Raw genomic sequence first — 23,278 nt, 5'->3', positions numbered from 1 at the left:
ATTGATGAGCTTTATAGGTAAACTGTTCACAATCCTAAAGCCATCTTTAGCTGCTAGCAATTTCCAACCCCTGGAGAATCTTGGTACTAGAATCATGAAATTGATTTAACATAAAACCATCAACCTACCCATTCTTTCTTTTTTACTCATATATAGTGGGTAGACTAGGCATTCTTCCTTTACACAGAAAGGAAGAGGATGTCTTGGGCATTAAGTCACTTGTGATTCTAGGCAGTAGGATTAAGAGTGCAAAGACCCTGGTTGGTGACTTCTAAAAATAGAAAGTGGCCAGTGTGGTCAGAATGTAATGAGCCACAGTAAGTATGGTGTAGAGTAAGTAGGATCTGATTTATGATCTGAGAACTTGTTTGGTGGGTAGGAGAAGAGTGGGAGTGGAATCTGGAAGATCAGTTTCAAGGATATTAAATTAGACCAAGATTGGCTATCAGAGGTTTGGACTTGAGTTGTTGTAGAAGAAATGGCGAGAACCAGTGGAATTCTAGAAACATTGTGAATGTGTGTGGATTTGGGGCTGGGGAAGGAAATGTGATAATTCTAAAGGAACCCAAATAGGCCCTGGCTGGGTAGCTCAGTTGGTTAGAGTATTGCTCCAATATGCCAAGGTTGTGGGTTCAATCCCTGGTCAGGGCGCATACTAGAATCAACCAATGAGTGCATCAATCAGTGGAACAAGAAATCAATGTTTCTTTCTTTCTTTCCTCCTCCATTCCTCTCTCTTTCTAAAATCAACAAATAAAAAAAATTTTTTTAAACATAACCTGAAGAGATGGTGCTGCTGTTAACTGAAATAAATAAAACTGGGGAGAGGCAGATTTGATATATTTTTTAAAGTGCAGGCATTTTATTTTAGATATAATAATTTAAAGATACATTTAACATCCATGTTAATATGCTGAATAGCTACTTAGAAGAGTTCAAATGAGATAATGCATTAGTATAAGATCTTAGAGAATTTGGCATATAGAAGTTATCAACATGAACTCATATATTGTAGGTAAGAATTGAAGGGTCTTGTGAAATCTCCTGAGAGTTTATTTTGCCTACTATGAGCATGTACTTCACATTGACTTCACATCAAGTCCCAGTTTTGGTTAGAAGTTATGAAGTCTCTGGATTTTTATCAAAATTCTATTGTGAAATCATTTTTAGTAATTGTTAAAAATGGAAATTATTTTGCCAAATTCTCAGAAACCCAATTAATTATGTGTGGGGTGGGACCCAGAGGTCTAACTGTTTTAATATGTATCCTAGGTCTTCTCTATACAAGAAATCTTCAAAACCACTGGGGGATATGGGCTTCTATTTGTCAGAATTCTGAATTAGTCTCTTCAGCTGTGAGAGCTCATTTACTTTTCTCTAGAAATAGCATTAAGAATCTATGCCCAATAGAAAACCTGTTCGAAAAAGTAATGCCCTAACTTGATGAGAGAAAAAGTCACACAAGTCCAGGAAGCACAGAGGGTCCCAATGAAGATGAACCCAAACAGGCCCATGCCAAGGCACATCATAATTAAAATGGCAAAACTCAAAGACAAAGAGAGAATCCTAAAAGCCGCAAGAAAGAAACAGCTAATAACATAAAAGGGAGCTCCGATAAGGCTATCATCAGATTTCTCAACAGAAACACTACAATCTAGACAAAAGAATGTATGTTCAGAGGTCCTTAAGTGTGTATTTCAAGTAACAGATTCTGGAGGTGGACCAGACTCTATATCTTGAAAATACACTAGGACATAATAACTCTTGGTTCCACTGTCAGAATTTTTGTTACAAATAATTCCAATCATTTGACATCTTGCTTTATGAAGCTGAAAAAATAAAGGTTCCTGTGAAATAGCTTAGAATCTAGAGTCAAGCTTTGATACATATACATATATTGTGAGTGCATTTTTCTTTTTAAGGTTTATTCCCAAACATTATTTTTCATAGCTGAAGCCAAGATAACCTTCCCATCTTGGATATATGGAAAACTGTTACCTAATCCACCAACCCCACTTTCCTTACAGGATGATAAGCCACCCTTAAAGGGGGAAGGGATATTGTGGAGCAAAGGAAGTGACCAGGGGTGAAGCCAAAGGGACAGGCGGATGGATAAGGCATTCCAACCCCAACCACCCAAAGCTGATCATTTAGTGTTGGCCCTTCGTTATTAGCAATGTAGCAGCAGACTGAAACGTTCAGATTCGGAAAGCCAAAGAAGTAGCCTCATTATTGATCATCAATTCCCCACCATCTCACCTTGTACTCTGTAAATACCTGGTTGTTCTCCAGAGCAAGTCCAAATTAGAGAAAAAAGGAGGTACAGTCCTCCTAACACCAGAAAAACTTTCATCTGGCCAGAGCCCAAGGCAACATTCACTCAGGCAGCAGGAAGTTGTGAGAGGATTACCTGCCTTGAGTTATAACTGAAGCCTGTCAGGTGTCCACAATCATCCATCACCTTGGACAGCTTGAGGAGGGCCTTAACTCATTATCAGAAAACCTCCTAAAATTTAGCATCTTATTAAATACATGGACTAAAGAATAAGGTAAGTAGAGTGAAACGTATCATTTAAATATTTCCATAGAAGCTGTCTTCCTTGGGGCCACATTATATCTGTTAATCTATCACTTTCAAGCATGCGGTGAATATATTTCAGTGGTTGGTCATTGAGACGTAATCTGAAAAGCACAGAAGAAAATCACCTTTATTGTTGATGACTCTGAACCTATACAGGTGTTCTTGCAGGCTTTTTTTTTTTTTTTTCTTTTAACATTTCTGAGTACACATATTTGTAGGTGATGGTGGTAGGGTGGTACTGAAGAGAGAAGCTTTAAGAAACATTACGTTTTCTGTACATCCCCAAAGCAAAGCTTTGAGTATAGTTGGGACCGGGCCAACCAGTTTTATCTGCTCCCAGTATCACCTGTGGGCAAACTCGTCAAAAGCTCATTCTTTGTTTATGCATGTTAGAAAATATTTAGTGCTAAAGTGAAATTCCTTTGTCACTCAGAAATCTTAAATAAGATTAAAAAATTTCAGAGCTTATTAAGAAAAAAACCTCATCCTCATTTGATTCATGTGCAGCATGTATTTTTAAAACACCAAATCATTTGCTAAAGGGCTCTACAGTGATTTTCTCTTTTATTGTTATTATATTTTATTGATTATGCTATTATAGTTGTCCCAAATTTCCCCCCCTTGCTCCATCCACCCATTCCCCTCAACCCACACTCCCCAGGAAATCCCCACACCATTGTTCATGTCCATGGGTTATGCATAGGTTCTTTGGTTACTCCATTTCCTAGACTGTACTTTACATCCCCGTGGCTATTCTGTAACTACCTATTCATATTTCTTAATCTCCTCACCTCTTCACCCATTCCCCCACACCCCCTCCTATCTGGCAACAATCAAAAAGTTCTTTGTATCCATGATCCTATCGATGTTCTTGTTTGCTTAGTTTATCTTTTAGTTTCAGTTGTTGATAGGTAAGTATTTATTGCCATTTTATTGTTCATAGTTTTGATCTTCTTTTCTTAAATAAGTCCCTTTAACATTTCATATAATAATGCTTTGCTAATAATGAAGTTTGTTAGTTTTTTTCTTGCCTGGGAAGCTCTTTATCTGTCCTTCGAGTCTAAATGATAGCTTTGCTAGGTAGAGCAATCTTGGCTGTAGGTCCCTGCTTTTCATGACTTTGAATATTTCTTGCCAATCCCTTCTAGCCTGCAAAGTTTATTTTGAGAAATCAGCTTACAGTCTTATGGGAACTCCCCTGTAGGTAATTAACTACTTTTCTCTTACTGCTTTTAAGATGATCTTTTTATATTTAACCTTTGGCATTAAATTATGATGTGTTTCTTGGAGCGGGCCTCTTTGCATCCATCTTGTTTGAGACACAATGTGCTTCCTGGATTTGCATGTCTATTTCCTTCACCAAATTAAGGAAGCTTTCTTTCATTATTTTTTCAAATAGGTTTCCAACTTCTTGCTCTTTCTCTTCTCCTTCTGGCACCCTTATGATGAGAATATTGGAACACCTGAAATTGTCCCAGAGGCTGCTAATACACTCTTGTTCTTCTTTTTCTTTTTTTTTTAATTCTTTTTTCTTCTTGTTCTGATTGATTGTTTTTTGCTTCCTTATGTTCCAAGTCATTGACTTGATTCTTGGCTTCATCCACTCTACTGTTGTTTATTTCAATTAGTGTATCCTTTGTTTCTGAATGGATCTTTTTTATGCTATTCAGGTCCTTGAGCATCCTTATAACCAGTGTTTTGAACTCTGCATCTGATAGATTGCTTGTCTATGTTTTATTTACTTCTTTTTCTAGAGTTCTTATTTGGGCCTGTTTTCTTTGTCTTCATTTTGGCAGCCTCTCTGTATTTGTTTCTGTATGTATTGGGTAGAGCTATTTAGACTCCCTGTCTTGGTAGCAGGGCCTAATGTAGTAGGTGTCCTGTAGGGTCCAGTGACATAGCCTCCACTATCACCCAAGCTGAGTGCTTGAAGTGTGCCCTTCATGTGGGCTGAATACACCCTCCTGTTGTAGCTGAGCCTTGGTTGCTGTTGGCAGGTCAATGGGGGTGATTTACACAGTTCAGTCAGCTGCAGGGATTGGCTGTGACCACTGACCATCATCCTCTACCCTCTGTGGAGGATTAGCTGTGCAGGGGCAGGATGGTGGTGCTCTGGTGTGGTCTGTAGTTGTCCACTGGGTGCGCTGGCCCTGGGGTTTCCTGGGTGATGCAGGCCAAGGTCAGTTCCACATGTGTTTGGCCTGAGGCCACCCTGCATAAACTGTAGAGCAATCTGAAATGGCTGCTACTTGTGATGGGCTTCGAGATTCCCAGGCAACGTCAAGCTTTGAACCTAGGCTTCCTACTGTTAATGCAATGCCTGGGGCCACTTAGCAAGAGGTATGGAAACTGGGATGTGAGAAATGCTCACAATAAGACACTGGGACACAGGACTTCAGCAGCAAAGAGAGGCATTTATTCATGAGTATGCAGAAATGGATGTGCTGCCAGAGGCAAGCACACGTTGTCAGGACAGACGGGAGTATTGAAGGTCTAATGCAGGGTGCCCTCCCCTGTTTCCCCATTTTCTGGGTAGTCCAGAGTTACATTCTAAGTGCAAGGTGTCTAAAACCGATTGGTTCTACTGAGTCACCATGGCAGTCTGTTCTATAACAACGCCCTCTAGTTAGGGATGGGTACTGTGGGAACAGAGAGTCCAGGAGATTTATGGCCCTTGCTCCTGGAGATGCTCAAAGGGGGGGCGGGGCAGGTCTCAGCAGGGCACTAGCATCCAGCAATGGATACTCTCCTTGCTTTAGCACAGGTGCAGGCTGTGTTTGTTTCATCGTTACCTAACTTGAGTTCCATCTGGGGCATATAACTCTTGGGGCAGGTGACAGGTAGCTCTGGAGGGGTGCTTAGTAATTATCTACTCTAAGATTGAGAAGCACTTTGTTCTTTTTCTACTTATCACAGTGGGGCTCCCTGAGGCCAGATATTGCTTGTTTGAAAGGATTTGGGAAGTTGTGAACCTTGAGTCAGGACCAGCCATTCATATGGAAAAGCTACCGTTAGCAGCTGTAAGTTGGGTGGAACAGAGCCTCAGGGGATCTCCAGGAAGGGCAAACAGGGTTAGCCAGGTTGATGGAGTCTCAGATGTGACACCCACCTGCAGACTCTGTGGCTCTGCCTGCCTTTCTGTCTGAGAGAAAGCTGTCTCGCAGCTCTTGCCTTGATGCCAGACACTTCAGTTCCTTCCTGATGTCACTGGTGCCTTTCAAGCTGCTACCCCGGTGCCGGAGCTCAGAGGGAGTGAGTCTGAGTAGGTGAGTCTGTGAGTGGGTTCCTTAAGAGGAACTGCTCAGGGAATCCTTGCTCCTGAGATATGCTCCCAAATTTTTATACACCACACATGTATGCGGGACTATCCCGTTCTGTGCCTCTGTCCCTCCTACCAGCCTGGATAGATGTGCTTTCCTTAATTTCATAGTTGTCAGACTTCCATTCAACTCGATTTCTGCTCGTTCTGAATGATGGTTGTTCTATAAGTTAGTTGTAATTTTGATGTGGTTGTGTAAGGAGGTGAGTCATGTTTACCTATGTCGCCATCCTGGCTGGAAGTCTACAGTGATTTTCAAACTTCTGCATGCTTCAGAATCACTTAAGGACTTATTATTATTACCAGAGTTTATGATTCAGGGTCTGAAATGGGAACCAACAATCTCTAATACTAATAAGTTCCCAGGTAAAGGTAATACTGTTGGCCCTTGATCCATACTTTGAGAACCATGATTAAGAGTTTGCTAAATTTAGGAAGTAGAGGTATCTTTTTATATAGATGAATAATCAGTTTTATCATTACTTTACAAATGGGTATGATTATTAATTTTTCAGTCTGTTGTAAAAATAAAGGCACACATACCTCTCATGGGTACCTTCAGGACTTTTCCCTTTTTTTACATAGCCCAGCTCATTGCTTTAACTAATTTCATCCTCAAGGCTTGGGGCCTGGTTTATTTACCTTTGCACTTGTCTGCAAAAAGAGATAAGTGAAAGAAACAAGAATAAAAAAAAAAGAATTGATACTTGTTTCTCTTTTAGGCTTTTCTGCCCTTTTATGGTCTATGAGATGGTTACGGATTGTACCTGTATGAAAATACAAAGTTTTATTCATTTTCATTTTAATATGTATAGGAAACATTAAAGTCACAATAAATCCTTATTTCTGGTGGTGATATTGCTAATACAGGTCCACTCTGACACGACGCACGTATCGCATTTAACCATTCCCAGCTACACTTGTTCCCATTTCCTCACCGATCTGCAAAGTTGATATTTACAAACAAATCAAGTTATGTAAGTGATTGGTAGTTTAATATCTTACATCCACCTGGTCCACTCTCTTGGAAGGGTAGGCTTTTTGTGTTAAAGAGGGAGGTGTGGGCTATGGGGTTAGTTGCTCACTTATAAATTCTGTCCACTTTAATCACATAATATTTGATTCTACCTCAAAAAATGCTTGAACTTGCCTCCTCTTCTTGCTTTCCATCATCGTAATTCAGACAGACCCTCATCATTTCTTGCTGGGCTGTTGTAATTCAGCTAATTTTCTCAGAGTCCCATCACTGGATAAGCAGCCAAGTCTGGAAGATGGGACTGCAACTTTCATTCTTTCCTTTTTGGGACAAATCATGTACGGCCCTGGATGAGTTGCTACCTCCTTGCTGATGACCACTGATGTAAGGACACTGACCATCCTTCTGTTCCTTGAACAGTCCAAACCCTTCCTTCTGTCGGGAATGCTCTTCAAATGGACATTTGCACTGATGAGTCTTACCTTCCATGCCCTGCTTTCTATCACCTCCCCATCTTCCCCATATTATTGCTGAATCACTTAAGCTAAATAGATAACACAATGTGGGGTTGTGCATTTTCTAATTCCGACTCTGCCACTAGGAGGCAGCATCTGCAAAGGTAGAGATTTGCTCCCTGCTGAATTCGCTCAATGCCGGGAGGGAGGAGCAGATAGGACAAGGATGATTTAATGGGAGGAAATGGGACTTAAGAGGAAAGTCAACCCCCACCCCTAGCCTATATTTTCGAGAGAAGTGATGTGAGCACATCAATTACTCAGCAGTATTAACTGGACCCAAGGAGGCTAATTGGGACCACCCATTCTCAGTTTTCAGGAAAGAACAATCAAACCAAAGCAACTTGTCAGGAAGCCCCTGTCTCATGGTCGTCAAGAAACTACCCTTTCAAACTACTATCAACCAAAGGTCACTCACACCTGGCTTGCTCAGAACATGCCCAAATCAAAGACGCATAGAAGGAAACTTCACAAAGGCTTTCTTTATGCTAGGTCACAGGTCAGGAACACCGGAAGCAACTGGAAGTTGAGAAGATCTGAGAAGCTTGAAGTGACCCGCTTGGATGTATGCGATTACTCGTGACTCCAGAGAACCCAGAGAAAGACCTCAATACGCTCCTGAGGTCTGACATGCAAGATATTATTGTATGAAAACAATGGATGTTGTGAGTCATCTTTAGAATATCTTTAGGACTTCTGAAGTACTGGTTCCCAGAGTGTGGTCCCCAGAGTAGCGCCATCAGCATTGCCTGGGAACTTGTTAGAAATGTAAATTCTCGGGCCCCACCCCTGGGAGTGGGAACCCAACAACCTGTGTTTTAACAGGCTCTGCAGGTGAATCTGATGCATGATAAAGGTCAAGAACCACTCCACTTCTAGGGGCTGCCCATGGGAGGTAATTCTAGGGATGCTGAGGTACTAATTATTCACTATTATAGTTAGTTTTTCAGATTTAAAGTCTCTTACCTATCTGGGAAAGCCTAGAAGAACTAGCTACATCTACTTCCAATTTTATACAACATCAAACTAGGTAGAGTTATGCTTTTTAAGGAGATTCGAAGAGTCAGGTTAATCCCATATTGTTATTATTAACCAATGCAAGACCCCTCTCTTGACTTCATTGATCACTCCCTCCTCCGACATAGGCAGTTGTCTAATGTATTTAATGACTATCTTTTTTTTAAATGGATTGATTTTATCCCCCCCCCCATGCCCTCCTCTATCTTCACCCCATCTCACAATCACCCCACTGTTGTCCATGTGCAGGAATAGGGATTCTCTTTGAAGTCCAATGTGTGCTGTTGTTTTGTGGGAGCAAATCTTAATTATTGTAAATGACATTATTTGAGATACCTCATTCTGTCTCACAAACTTTCCCTCTGTCTAAATATCCATAGGGCTACTTCCTTACCTTCTTCCAAACCATCTTCTTTTTGAATCCTTCTTCCCATCCCACCTAAAAATTCACACACATCCACATTTTATACACCCCCTTCCTTATTTTTCCTTCTTAGCACTAAACACAGACTATATCTTTTATTTATATATATATATTTTTTTTTTCTTGTCAATTAGGATGTAAGGTAAGAAAAGATTTTTTTTGTCTTTTTTAAAAGAAAAATTAATATATTCCTTAGGCATAAAACAATATTTTGCTCATAGTGACCTCTTAATATATACCTGTAAACTGAATGGCATAACTGAAGTGCCAAATCACAGATGTTCCTAATTCAAATATAATTTTGTATCGAAAAATACCTTCTTCCTGGACTCAAGTCAGTTGGTGATATGGGATAGTCTTGCAGTGCATCTGGCCTGGGCCTCTTCAAATGTACAAGTCCTAGAAAATATGTATTTTTGTATCTATCTGTCTACATTCATCTACACACTTTGTGTGTGTGTGTGTGTGTGTGAGGAGGTTGATTTTAGAATCTTGGTTTGTATGCAAGAATTTTTTTTTCTTTTTGTGTGTGTGTGCATGATTTCTGTAGCTTTTGCTGTCGAAGGTTTGGATGGCTTCTTGATGGCTCTTGTTTACTAAATTGGTAAGATCTGTAAACATAAAATAAAAGGCCATTATAAGTAAAGGTGGTAAGTGAGGGGAGATGGAAGGTAAATGATACTAGCAGTAGGAACATCACAATATTCGGAAGGGGAGTTTCCCCGTTAGCGGACTCGGCACTGAGAACGTAGGCAGGGCTACGCAAGGGCCTGGCTGTAAATGGGGTGCTAATGTTGCAGAGCCCAGGGAAGCACCCGGGCCCGACCCTGTGGTCTCCATTCCTGTACACGCATGGCTGAAGAGAGACAACTGGAGGAACGGGTCAGAGAAAGTCAAGGCAAACGGCTTTCTTTGCCTGTCAGACAAAACGGTGGCCACAAGCAATAAGAAGCAGATGCAGGCTCCCAACAGCCAATTCCTCGGCAACCGAGACCTGCCTCCTGAGGCGTGCAGAGCCTTGGTCCTGTCCTGGGCAGACTGAGTCATCGCACACAGCTCAGTGTGACAAAAATAACCACTGCGTTTTCATTTCCTTAATGAGATTTTGACTCTGCATCAGAGGAAACGAAGGCCTCCGTGCTAAGAAGGCTCCTCCTCCTTAATTCTTTGATTTGGTCTGCTTTGGGTCTATTACCTCCTAGGAATAAGAGAGAATATAGAAGAGTGGTTGTGGTTTTCAAAGGTGTGATGGCCTTTAAAAAACTGTTGTGTGAATAGTTCCCTTTTGGCTTTCTGAAGTAGGCTTTGCCCTGGTTATAAATTGGTAGCTAGTTCTATGTGTTTCTAGTCGGGTTCGTGGTTTTTTCCCTGCATGGATGGAATCTTGAACTTCCCTTATGATGATCCAATATAATGATTCCAACATATCATTTTCAGGTCTTATGAACAAGTCAGAAGGGTCTTAAGTTCTGGTAGAGTCTCCTTCACCACTGTCCTTCTAATACTTAGAACCATGTTTGTTATAGAAAATAGAACATAAATTTAGTCAAGTTTAACAAACTAGGGTCAGTTCCTTCGGTGGAGAGTGGTTTCTGGGCTTAGGACTGAGAAGATGTGGGTGTTCTTGACTCTGAGTATTGTGATGGAAGGTTGTCATGAACGGCGAAGAGAATGATGGGGTTCTCACGGCTTCGCCTCCACACTCAGGCTCTCTGCAGGTTGAAATCTCCCTGCCACCTACTCAGTATTTGCTGAATTGCCTTGAGCGGGTACTCGAGGTTTCTGCGCCTAAGTTGGACCATCTGTTCCCCTCCTTCTCTCATGGGCACGTGGCGAGGCTGAAATAAGATAATACATTTAAAGCATCTGAACAGTGCTAGTCACATAGAACACCCTCAGAAGTACGTTGTTTTAATAATTTCCTTCATCTATTTGAGAAGGAACCTTTAGTTTGCTCCAGTATGCCAACCTACCAATATCAGAGTTAATATTGATTAATATCAATATCTGTGCATCTCATTCACCTTTAAAGTGTTTTAATTCTACAAAGAAGAACATCAGAAATGTGTTTGAGATGCTCTCTCTCTTTTTTTTTCTTTCCTCGAAACCTACGGAGGTCGTGCCTTTGACTTTGCTAAAACCAGTGCTGTGGCCTCGTTCTCCAGGCTTTCACATCACCTTGACTGATTACAGCTGAAAGCCAAGGAATTTCTCCTTCTAGTCATCCTCAGAGCTGCGCAATTGTGGAGACCCTCTAACAAATCTTGTGTTATGTGTGCTTATTTTCCAATATAGTATGTTTCCAAGGCTACCGTTACATTAGAGTTTGTTTTATTTTCTCATATTAGGGGTTAAACGGCTCTGTTATGTGACCCTCTTCCTCCTGTTCCCTGGTATAGATTAACTTCTTCATTATCATTCCCCTAAGATCTACATTAGGATGGGCAATTGTGGTAGAGAAAAAAAAAGATGTCCACATCCTAATCCCTGAACCTGGAACTATGTTACTTTATAGGACAAAAGGGACTTCTGCAGATGTGATTGAGTTAAGAATATTGAGATGGGAAGATTACCTTGGTGGAAGAGAGGACCATAAGAGGAAGCAGGAAGGATCAGATTGATTATGGAAGCAAAGATAGAGTGATGGGACTGCAGGGAGGGGGCCCCAGCCAAGGAATGCAGGTGGCCTTTAGAAGGCAAGTAGAAAACAGTCTCTCCCCTAGAGTCATCCACAGGGACACCAGCCCTGCTGGCACCCTGATGTGAGCCACAGGGGACTCATTTTGGTCAGCACTTGCTTTCCTTTCTGTAATATAAACAGTATCTTCAATCATTACATCCACAATCCATAAATTTGGTACCACTCATGTATTTTCTAGCTAAGTATCTCTAATTGGCAGAAGAAAGTGAACCAAGAGCTTTTTCTCTATAGGGCTGTAGTCCTAATCAAGTCACTTTACCATCTCTGCTACTGAGTCTTCAAGCCAAACCCATACATGTGAAAAGGGATCGTCTCCTGATTTCAAAGATGTGTAATTTAGGCTGTTCAGCATACTAGGTCGTCGTCGTCGTCGGCAGCCGTCCGTCTCGAGAGACGATGGTGTAGCTTCTTAAGAGTCTATCTGCACCGCCGAAAATGGCTGTGCAGTCCGACTCGGGAGTGACACGGTATCTGTCTCTCCCGTGTTGAACCGACATCTTGCGATGACGCTGGAGTGTCCTCTCCAGTGAAGCTGAAGCCACAGAGCCTGGGCAGGGTGATATGGAGGGTCTGCTGTTGCCCATGCAGCAGACCCCCCCTCTCTTCGCAGCTGAAGGGTCCAAGGGAAAGACGGAGCCAATACAGCTTGGCTTCAGGTGCGCCGCAGGAGTTGCCGGTGTTGACTACAACGTCAAACCGCCTTAGGGACTCCGGCTCCGGATTTTCTGTCGGGGTTTACTCCCTTAGCCTTTCCCCTGAAGAGGTATGCCGCAAGGCAGCGGAGGTTTTTTGGAATCAGAGTTTTCCTTCTCTGTTACCTAGCATACTAGGTAACACCTGAAAATTACCTAGTGAAAGAGTTTCCTACAACGGAGCATCTGTTGGAAGTGCAGTATGCCATGCCAGCCTCCCAGGTGACCTAAACGGGCCTGTCATGCAGACACAGAGGTCAAATAGCGCTTTTTGCCTGATATCCCTACCTGAACTTCAGTGTTTGGGTAATCAGGAGAGTCTCAGCTTCTAGGTGGTTGATAGTATAACTGAACCCCATGGATTATCCAAATAAGAAGGAAAATAAAATCAGCTGAGCATGGGAGGCCATATAAAATCACTTAAGCCGGTTACCCCTTCCTGTTCCCGAGAAGTCCTGTGTTGAGGATCTGCCGAGATGAAAGTCTCTGTGGCTGTAGAGGTCTTGCTTCTCCTTGCTGCTTCGATGTGGCTGTGTGCTGACCCCATGTATGGTAAATGTCCAGTTTTAGAGAATGTGTCCTCAGAGGGGATGCTCACTACGATGGCTTTCCACATAGACTCTCTCCTCTCTGCGAAATCTGATCTCACAATTTGCTAGAAGAGAAGTATTTGGGGCCAACTAGACTGGAGTCAGTATGTTGAGGACACATTTTCTCTTTCTGCCTAAATGCCTGAGATTTTTCTTTTTCTTTTGTTGTGGTCTTCTCTCTATCTTGATCCTCATTTGCAAAGGTTCCTCAGATGTAGCCCTTGGCTCTACGCGGGTTGGTCTGCATTTTCAAACCCAAGGCCAGTTATAATACAATTGATTGTATTGTATTGTAAGGTACCTGGTTGTGTTTTAACTAACCTTTCTGCTTCCAGACTCTTCACATTTTGCTTGGTGATGATACTGCTCTATTGTTCTTTTAAAATACTGTCTGAACTTTACTCATATCAGATTCATCAATGGTTCTGCAAAGCCAGTAAGATAAAGCTAAATCAATATCTGGTCTGTCTATAAGTTGATCTGAACACCTTCTGTTTTACCTGGAATATTCTCCTGTGTGTGTGTGTGTGTTCTCCATATGCTTTCCATCTTCAAGGCCTGCCTAAATATCAACTACTCTAAGGCAGTATTTCAATATTACTTTTTGTGTTCTGTATGTTTTTAGAACATCACTTATATGCGTATGTTTCCTTCTGTTTGCAGTGGGTCCTTTTTGTGTGGAACTGACATGTGAAATTTTTTCTTTTTGTAAAGGCTACCTCACATTTTCCAATTCCCTCAAGTGCATGGGAGACACAGAAAAGGTGCTCTATGTGTTCTTATGGCAAGCTACATCTCTGGGAGGTCCTGTGAATGGCACCAATGATTTTTTAAAATTTATTTTTAAAAAATTTTTTAACTTCAATTGACATAGAGTATTATAATAATTTAGGTGTATAACATAATGATTAGACACTTTATATAACTTATGAGGTGGTCACCCGATGGGCCTAGTACCCATCTGACACCATACATAGTTACTACAGTATTATCGACTATATTCTCTGTGCTCTACTTTACATTCCCATGACTGTTTTTATCACTAGCAATTTGTAATTAATCCCATCACCTTTCTCACCCTTCCCCCACCCACCCTCCCACCTGGTGACCACCAATTTGTTCTCTGTGTCTGCGAGTTTGTTTCTATTTTGTTTTTTTAGATTACACACATAAGTGAAATCATATGGTATTTGTCTTTTGCTGTCTGCTTTATCTTACTTCGCTTAGTACCGTCTACGTCCATATGTGCTGTCATAAATGGTAAGATTCCATTAGTTTTTATGGCCAAGTAATACTCTATTGGGTATTTATGCCACGTCTTGTTAATTTCTCCTTTATCTATTTGGCCTGTAAATCCTCTTTAGCAAGGACTTCATATAGTTCCCGATCTTTCCATTGTACCTAAGATGAATCTTCCAGAATCCTAGAATACCACAGCTCACACAAGCAGTTAATTATTTTTCTGATTTCAAAGATTTCAGCTCAGCACGTGTGGAGAAAGGACAGTGACTTGTGAGTCAGGGGACCATCCTGGGGATCTGGGATGGGGTGAGTGGGACGTTCAGGCCTGGCTGTGGTACGTGATGCTTGGGTGCCAGGAAGATTCTGCTCCAGTTCATGTATGTAGAAGCTATGTGTGTTCCTCAGGCTTTTTCTCAACTCATGTCTCAGCTATTTGAGACACAACCTCATAATGTCAAATGGAAACTCAGCTCTAATATTAGTGTGAAAGGAAGTAGTGAAGCCAGAAGCATGGACTTCCTGTATGTCCATGCCCAATTATTTTCTTGAAACCATCTTTAATCCCAACTGTTGAAAACTTTTTCGCTTTATGAGAAATCATCTTGATAATCTTATCTAGGTGATGTTAAAATAATATTTCACACACATGGAGAGGTGATTCAGAAGTTACAATCACTGATGGAGAACACCTGCCTTCTCCAATCCCACTCCCCCCACCCCCATAATATCCCTGAATTTTCTTTCTTTCTTGCTGATGAATTGTAAAGACCATGAACTTCCAGGCTCAGAGGTTTGAGGTTTCTTATTCATCAACATATAAATATTTTTTTCATTCTGGGAAGATTCCACTTCTCCAAAGTGTTTAAGAATATCCTGAATGTCTTCCAAGGACTACCAGTCCCTCTTACTGGTTTGGACATTTTCCTAGTCAAGGTCTGAACTGCTAATTATTCTTTTCATCGTTTGATGTGACTTACTACTATTACTTTGCAATGGATGTGTAAGGGAGCACTGGTCATATAGGAAAGAAGATAATAAGTAGACAGTCCCTCTGACACACAACTGACTTGCTCAGAGTAATATTAGGCTTATTCGTGAGAAGTAGAAGATGCTAAAAAGTTGATGGTAGACAGTCATTTTTAAGACAATGTTTGACTGTTTCTACCAACAACCAACTGTTGTTAATACCTACACGGATGGAAGGTTTATCCACAGGGAGATGCATTCTATTTTTTTCTTCTTCAATTTGTAAGTATTGCAGTCTAATTGAGGCTTGCTTCCCCACCCCCACTACGTATCATGCATCTTTAAATACTAAAGCTAACAATGAACGCTTGCTGTGAAAAAAAACCTTCTCAGTCTTTCTACAGCTACCATAGAGGAAGTTTACTAAGTAAATCTGTGAGGAGCATAGGGTCAAGGTTCAATCATGTATGATTTGTGTTGAACAGCACACATAATTTAATTTTTAGATGACATACAAACTCCCAGGGTAGTCTGGCATTCAGTGTATTGTCAAGATTGGCATGAATAATGGAAAAATAAGTAACAAGTTATCTAAATTGCATTTGGAAGGAAACATTGCATTCTAATAACTTTTCTGAATCATTGGATCATAGGGCAATTCCATTTTTAATTTTTTGAGAAGCCTCATACTGTTTCCCATCACAGGGTTTCCTTTGCTCCACATCATCACCAACACTTGTTATTTGTTGATGTATTGATGATAGCCATTCTGACAGGTGTGAGGTGATATCTCACTGTGGTTTTGATTTGCATTTCTCTGATGATTAATGATGGTGAGTAACTTTTCATATGTCTATTGGCCACCAGTCCATCTGCTTTTAATAGGAAAAATGATTTACAAAATCATAATTTGTCTCCTTCAGGTGTTAATGTGCCAAGACAAATCATGTCAAAAGTATTCATCAGCTTAGTTCTTACAGAGGATAGACGAGTGTCTTTTTTTTTTTTTTTCACTTTCTCAAAATAAATAAAATAAATACTATTAGAATTTTTTACTGCCAAAATCAGGTTTTCTCTTATATTTCATGTGGAAATTTCTGCTTTGGTTTATTTATTTCCACAGCTATATGCTATTCTGTAGTCTGTTTATTCCACAACTTATTCATCACCTTTTCTCTTGGTCAACATTTAAGTTGTTCTAGATTATTTTTCTCTTTCACATAATTCTGTGATATAGTCGTCTGCCCATCTTCGTGTTTACTGTTTTGTTCTTTTGGTTGTTTTTGGCGTTTTGTCTTTCTTGCCTTCTATATTGTTTCAAAATTTTTAATTTTTGTCCATTATGTTTTGTTTTTCTCTCATTTGGAAGCATTGCCATCTAATTTAAGGTTCCTTTTTCCCTCTTCTACTTAGTATGCATTTAAAAATAATCCTAAAGCTAATAAATCTTTGCTTTCTTCCTCAACAGTGAAGGACCTATAAAATCTAACTCTGGCTAATGCTTGTCTGGCATACCAAGTCAGACTCCAGCATACTTTTACTTCTTCCAGAGGAAAAACAAATCCATTAGAAATAGTGATTATTATTAACTTACTGAAGATTTCAATGTAGAAACTAACAATGCATTTTACATGCAAAATGTTCATCCCTGTCATTCATCTCTCTTTAAACCATTTCCCATTGTTTCTGGTTCTGGCCGCTCTAGATGTGGCTTCTACCAATATCACCCTTTATCCTTCTTCCTCTTCAAAATATTTCTGGGAATACACAACTCCTTTTCCAATGCATTGCAATTTATTTCTCTCCCTTATGTGTAGTCCTGAAAATATCACCCTCTTTGGAATCTAATTTCTTTAAGAGGAGGCAGGGGCTCTATAATTATGGTGTTTCTTATTGTTACATGTTGATTTTCTTCCCTGTGAAATTACTAAAATGTAATTATTTGAAGATATAATTATGTAGGTATTTTAGAAAATAGTGGTAATATGAAAACCCTTTCTATGTTATAAGCTGTGTTTATCTTTTACTAATTGATTGATGATCAATGGATTATCTTTTATTTATTACAAAGGTCAGAGCTGAATATCCTTTGAGCTCTTCAATAAGTTACATACACATCTGACATTTTGTCTTATAATTATTTCTGCAGCAAAAATAACTTGTTCTATGGACTGGATGATGGTCCAAGTTATACCACATACATACAGCGGACATTGGTATATATCGGCTGATGAATTACACCTGGGATCGGGCTGTCCTGTGACTCGGATAGAAACATATATATATCATTTTATATATCTTGTTTCTGATTGTGGTATCAGGACACAGGTGAGAATAGTGATTATTGGTAAAAATAATTTATAAATATTAAGACCTTTATGTCTGATGCTAAATTTTTTTAAGAACAAATTTTGCTCCTTCTTATAAAGACTTTCGAATAGATAACAGCTCAGTCCCTACTTATCATTCAGTGAATATTAGACCATCTATGTGCACAGGACCTATTAGCACAGATTAAAAGACTGGTTAGGGAACTGACTTTAATTATCTTCAGGCTATTACTGTATTTCACTACACCTTAGCAAACAGTTTTAATTTCATCAAAGGCTCCTAATGTGGAAGGTCCCCAGTCCTGGGCAGGTTTATCATATTCAACCTTAGATCCTCTGAACCTGCCCATGTTCTATGAGGACATATGTCAGTATGGGGAGTAGATTTTCACTAGAATAAAATCTGTCAGCTATTTTGCTGGCACAAATCAATTGCATTGTTACCCTGACATATTATTTTTAAAATAGATTTTCAAATTTAAACACTGCAGTCATACTAAAAAATTTTGCATGCCAATTACTAATTATAATAGTCATCTATGAATAAGATTTTGTCTTTATTGTAGAAAGAAGGGAACTGGAATTTTGAAAGTTGCTTTAACAATTGGCCTGGTGATACACAGCTGGTGGGTGATAGTTTGGAGGCCAAACTGGGATGGTTATTCTCCAAACCTTATGCTTTGAACCACTCTATTATTTGACCTCCGAATTATCTTTTTCAAAAGAACTGCTGGAAACGTTTTTATTAATAAATCACAAAGGTTGCTCTGAGAGGAAGTTGAAGTCACTTCTAGGTACTAGTCAGATTCCCCCCCCCCCCCCCAGACACTTTAAATCCACTCTTCCAGATAGCAATCCCTTCTGTCCCAGTGGGTTGTCAGATCCGCATAGGTTCTTAAAAGTGACAAGAGCCATTTCTATGAGCTTGAATGATTTCTTCTTCCTGTTCAAATGTGTGTATGCCTCCTTTCTTACTAGAAATACCTTCTACTTGAACTTTGTGCTTTCCTAGGTTGTTTCAGAACATACTCTCCTTTTTCAAAGTGAGCTGCACTATAACCCGAAAAATCTACATGGCCATTGTCATGTATTACCTCTGCAGTGTTCTGCTTCTCGGTGAGTCCAGACCCCTTTTGAACACCTTTGCTTCACCTTTACTTATCAGACAGTTCTGCAGAGGCATATAGTTTGGAGACTATATGATTAACCCATAAGCCTAACTCCAAAAAAAAAAAAAAACCCCACTAAATTAGCATTTACAGGTTTGTTCTTTGAGAACTTCTGGTCAAGATGGAGGTGTAGACAGACATGCTGCATTTTCCTCCACGACTAAGAAGAAATACAACTACCTCAAAACTAGACACAACCAGAAGTTCCAGAAAATCAAGCTGCATGGAAGTCCAACAAACAAAGATATAAGGAAGAAATACTCATCCAGACAGGTAGGAGGGGCGGAGCTGGGATGTAAAGTACGCGGTGTGGTGGCAGCAGTAGTGACAGGCCAGCAGAAAGTGCAGTAACACATTTTAAAAAGTAGGGAGGGACACCTGGGGAGCACTCCCAGCACCAGACCAGACCACACAGCTCACGGTTCCAGTGCAGGGAAAATAAAGCACCATTGTTTCTGACTGTGCAGACCAGGGGGGGGTTGGGGCAGAGGAAAAAACTGCCGATCTCTTAGTAGAGTCCACTTGTTTAAAGGGTCCCCACAGTCCTAGAATGTCCACAGACCCACCCACTCTTGGAACGACAACCAGGGCAACAGCTTGAGGGGCGCCAGTCCCATATGGGAAGCGGGAGAGGTGCCTAGAAAAGGGGCGAGTGCTGAACAAGTGGCATTGTTCCCTCTCAGACCCTTTCCCCACATACAGCACCACAACATGGTGAAACGAATACCTAAGGCCCCGCCCCTTACAGTGTAACAGGTGTGACAGCTCTACCTAAGGCATAGAGGCAAACAAACCCGGGAGCCTGTCAAGATGAGACAGAGAAGTATGGCCCAAAAGAAGGAATAGATCAAGGTTCCAGTGGGAGAACTGAGCAATGAGGAGATAGCCAACCTAACAGACATAGAATTCAAAACACTGGTGATAAAGATGCTCACAGGCCTGACAGATATGCTTAAGTACAGCAAACACATAAGGGAAGAAGTGAAGGCTATGCTAAATAAAATGAAGGAAAATCCACACAGTATCAATGGTGAGGGGGAGGAAACCTGGCTTTAAATCAATGATTTGGCACATAAGAAAGAAAAAAACAGTCAACCAGTACAGAATGAGGAAACAAGAATTTAAAAAAATGAGGAGAGGCTTAGGAGCCTCTGGGACAACTTGAAACGTGCCAACACCCAAATCTTAGGGGTGGCAGAAGGAGAAGAAAAAGAGCAAGAAATCGAAAGCTTATGTGAAAAAATAATGAAGGAAAACTTCCCAAATTTGGCAAAGGAAATAGACGTACAAGTCCAGGAAGCACAGAGAGTCCCAAACAAGCTAGACCCAAAGAGGACCACACCAAGACACATCATCATTAAAATACCAAAAGTGAAAGATAGAGAATCCTAAAAGGAGCATGAGAAAAGCATAGAGTTACCTACAAAGGCGTGCCTATAAGACTATCAGCTCATTTCTCAAAAGAAACTTTGCAGGCAAGAAGGGACTGGCAAGAAGTATTCAAAGTGATGAAAAGCAAGGACCTACAACCAAGATTACTCTATCCATCAAAGCTGTCATTTAGAATGTAAGGACAGATAAAGTGCTTCCCAGACAAGGTAAAGTAAAGGAGTTCATCATCACCAAGCCATTATTATATCAAATATTAAAGGGACTTAAGAAAAGGAAGATCAAAATTATGAACATTAAAATGACAACAAACTCACAACTATCAACAATTGAATCTAAAATATAAAAACAAAATCCAACTAAGCAAACCAGAATAGGAACAGAATCATAGGTATGGGGATCATTTGGAGGATTATCATCTGGGAGGGGGAAAGGGGAAAAATGGGGAAATGGTGCAGGGATTAAGAAGCATAATTGGTTGGTACAAAATAGGGGAAAGTTAAGAATAATATAGGAAAGGGTGAAGCCAAAGAACTTATATGCACGATCCATGGATATGAACTAAGTGGGGTGGGATTGCTGGAGGGAAGGGGGCACTGGGCGGAGGAGAGCAAAGGGAAAAAAAGATTGGGACAACTGTAACAACTTAATTAATAAAATATGTTTTAAAAATTAGCATTTACAAAAATATCTTAATGAATACTCTTGTATTTTATAAATATAATATTCATTTTAGAATCAAAACATATACAATCTAGTGGAACTAGGCTATTTTATAGTAACTGAACTACAAAGTAGAGTCATTAAATACGCAGAGTCACTTTAGTAAGTAAAAGAATTAAGCATGGTATTATCTTTCAAAGCTTTCTCCATAATACTATTTTCTGATATGTTTCCATGTTAGGGAAGTAAATGGCTAAAAGGTTAAGAGAAAAGCAATCTCTCCTTTTTATACTAAGTCATAGAGATACATAAAAGGAAGAGCTTATCAGCCGAATAATCAAATGTACTTAGCTTGCAATTTTGTGAAGCTGAGATGTTGAATCCTAAAGGACCCCACATTGAACTTTGAGACCAGAGGAATGGTATCTTGATGCACTCTGACCATCTCATTGAAATATGTACATTAAGTGTTACAAATTTGAATTGAAATATGTACCTTAAGTGTTACAAATTTGAATGACAAATCTGGAAACCACCTGAAAAGCACAGGAGAATTCTATCCTTGCTTAATATGTGAAAATAGTTGACACCAAAACAAGAATTTGGAACGCAGAGCTAATGTGAAAAATCTTTAGGCATGATCAGTGTATTATTGGGGTGGGGCGGGGGAGAGAATTAGTGTTATTTTTTTAAAAAAAGATTTTATTTATATACTTTTTAAAGAGGGGAAGGGAGAGAGAAAGAGAAGAAGACAAACATCAGTGTGGGGGAGATACTTGATCAGTTGCCTCTCGCATGAGCCCAGCTGGGAAACCTGGCCTGTAACTGAGGCACGTGCCCTGACTGGGAATCAAACTGGCAACCTTTTGGTTTGCAGGCCAGTGCTCAAGCCACTGAGCGACACCAGCCAGGGCTGGTGTTTTTTGTTTTTTGTTTTGGTTTTTTTTGTGTGTGTGTGTGGTAAAATATACATAAAAATGGCTAAAATAGTAAATTTTATCTTAAGTTTATAGCTTAGCGGCATTAAGTACATTCACATTGTTGAATACCCCTCATCTTCCCTTTAACTTACTTTTTATAAGGCAAAACAGACGCTGAGGGATTCGGTGGTACGCGCGCGCACACACACACACACACACCACAGACACACACACACTGCAGTGTATCTGATTAAGCTTTTGACCTTTTTTATTTGCCATTCTTAGGACCTATTTGTCTAAGTCTGGGCACTTTGGTATTCTGCTAACACAAGCATTCTAAGTCATCTATATCTGGGAGGTACCGGCTCAGTTCTGCACTGCTAAAACACCAAATGGAACCTGATCACGGTGTTAAACAGTGGTAAAAGTAAAAATAACTTGGCTCTGAATTTAGACCCAGAAAGACCGGGTACCGAGTATGTGAACCCTGTCTGCTTTCTGTGTTTCTTTTCTTTAGGAAATCGGTGTGGCTTACACCAGTTTCTACAGATGAAGTAAAATTGGATCCCGGTCCCTTTATTGCTGACTTTGAGGCAACGCCGGAAGAGTTAGGGTTACTATGTTCTGATTAAACTGATTCCCTCCTTAAGGAAAAATGGAAACTTGAAATTGGCATCATGAATTTTGGTGGAAAACAGTGGAGTTCTTTTCTGTGCAAAAAATAATTGGTATAAATCTTTCCTTAGGTATCTGATTCTTAAAGAAACCTTAATTCAGTGATGGTCCTCATTCAGTAAAGATGTATTTTTAAATACTATTATTTATTAGGGGTATGGCTTATTAATTCAATGTTAACTATTAAGTACTTAATATTACCATTTAAATTCTATTTTCTGTTCTATATATTAATTCAGCAATATGTCCTCAATGACTACTGTCATTGATCTATTTGATATGAACCTCTGAAAACTGTTCTAAATCTGTTTTTTTAGTAATAGAAAATAGAGGTAGGTGTGTAAATGTGCTAGAGACTAAAATCTGTGCAGAATTTAAAATTAAATATAGTAACTCCCAGGAGACACAAAGCCTTTTTTTGTGTGTGTGTGTGTGAAGATGCTTTAGCTTGGGTGTGCTCTCTGAATTAATCAGTAGAGTCCTAAAAATAATGTCCATTATATTTGCAGAAGAAATAAAATCTATATTCTAGAATTAAGAACTGCTGCCTTCGCTGAAATTTGCTGCCTTCTATGATTCTTCCATACTTGAAATAATTGATGGAGTGAGATGGTCAAGCATTGCATTGTCCTGCTGTCTAAGAGCAATTCATTACATGATCACCTGTCACCAGCTCTTTGCACTATCTTCTCTTCACTAAAGAGGGGGCCTTCCCAATAATACACCAAAAAAATAAAATAAATAAAATAAATAAATAAATAAATCACCTCTGACTTTGAGGATATTTCTTATATTCAATTGCTTACTGAAATGTACAATTTGGGTGCTACATCCTTCGGGAAACAGATTTTGCTAAGATATTTTTCATTAACTTTTAAAAATTCAAAGTGCTGCTATCTTATGTTCAATAAAATGTTGCTTATGGCTGTTTACTTGTCCAACAAAGAATTGAAACATTTTCATAATGGGCACACCGTTTGGCAGTTAAGACACAGGTAATAGGTGACACCTCTGGAAGGCTTAAAATGAGTGTCAGACAATATCATCAGCATGTTATGATAAGTTATTTAATCCTAATAACCCAAAGAGTTACCCATTACTATTAAAGA

At 39.8% G+C, this 23,278-nt stretch overlaps 1 protein-coding gene across 1 annotated transcript; it reads left to right on the top strand.

Annotated features, from left to right (window-relative positions):
* The first annotated feature begins 12,719 nt into the window (after window positions 1-12,719).
* LOC150017710 (oocyte-secreted protein 2-like) lies at window positions 12,720-22,126 on the top strand. Its single transcript, XM_090267484.1, has 4 exons — window positions 12,720-12,777; window positions 17,173-17,351; window positions 18,366-18,469; window positions 22,012-22,126. The coding sequence occupies exons 1-4, from the start codon at window positions 12,750-12,752 to the stop codon at window positions 22,124-22,126; spliced, it is 426 nt and encodes a 141-aa protein (XP_090123610.1). The 5' UTR covers window positions 12,720-12,749.
* Window positions 22,127-23,278: the final 1,152 nt, after the last annotated feature.

Source organism: Furipterus horrens, unplaced genomic scaffold, assembly GCF_987537825.1.
Source record: "Furipterus horrens unplaced genomic scaffold, mFurHor1.1.pri manual_scaffold_2, whole genome shotgun sequence".
Classification (NCBI taxonomy): Eukaryota; Metazoa; Chordata; class Mammalia; order Chiroptera; family Furipteridae; genus Furipterus; species Furipterus horrens.
This window is presented reverse-complemented; position numbering and strand designations above follow the sequence as displayed.

Bases quoted from the DNA above. Each gene is read 5' to 3' on its own strand.
- LOC150017710 (XM_090267484.1), top strand. From the start codon at position 12,750: ATGTGGCTGTGTGCTGACCCCATGTATG. The intron at 17,352-18,365 runs GTGAGAATAGTG...GTGCTTTCCTAG, and splicing joins ATTGTGGTATCAGGACACAG to GTTGTTTCAGAACATACTCT. The intron at 18,470-22,011 runs GTGAGTCCAGAC...TCTTTTCTTTAG, and splicing joins CTGCAGTGTTCTGCTTCTCG to GAAATCGGTGTGGCTTACAC.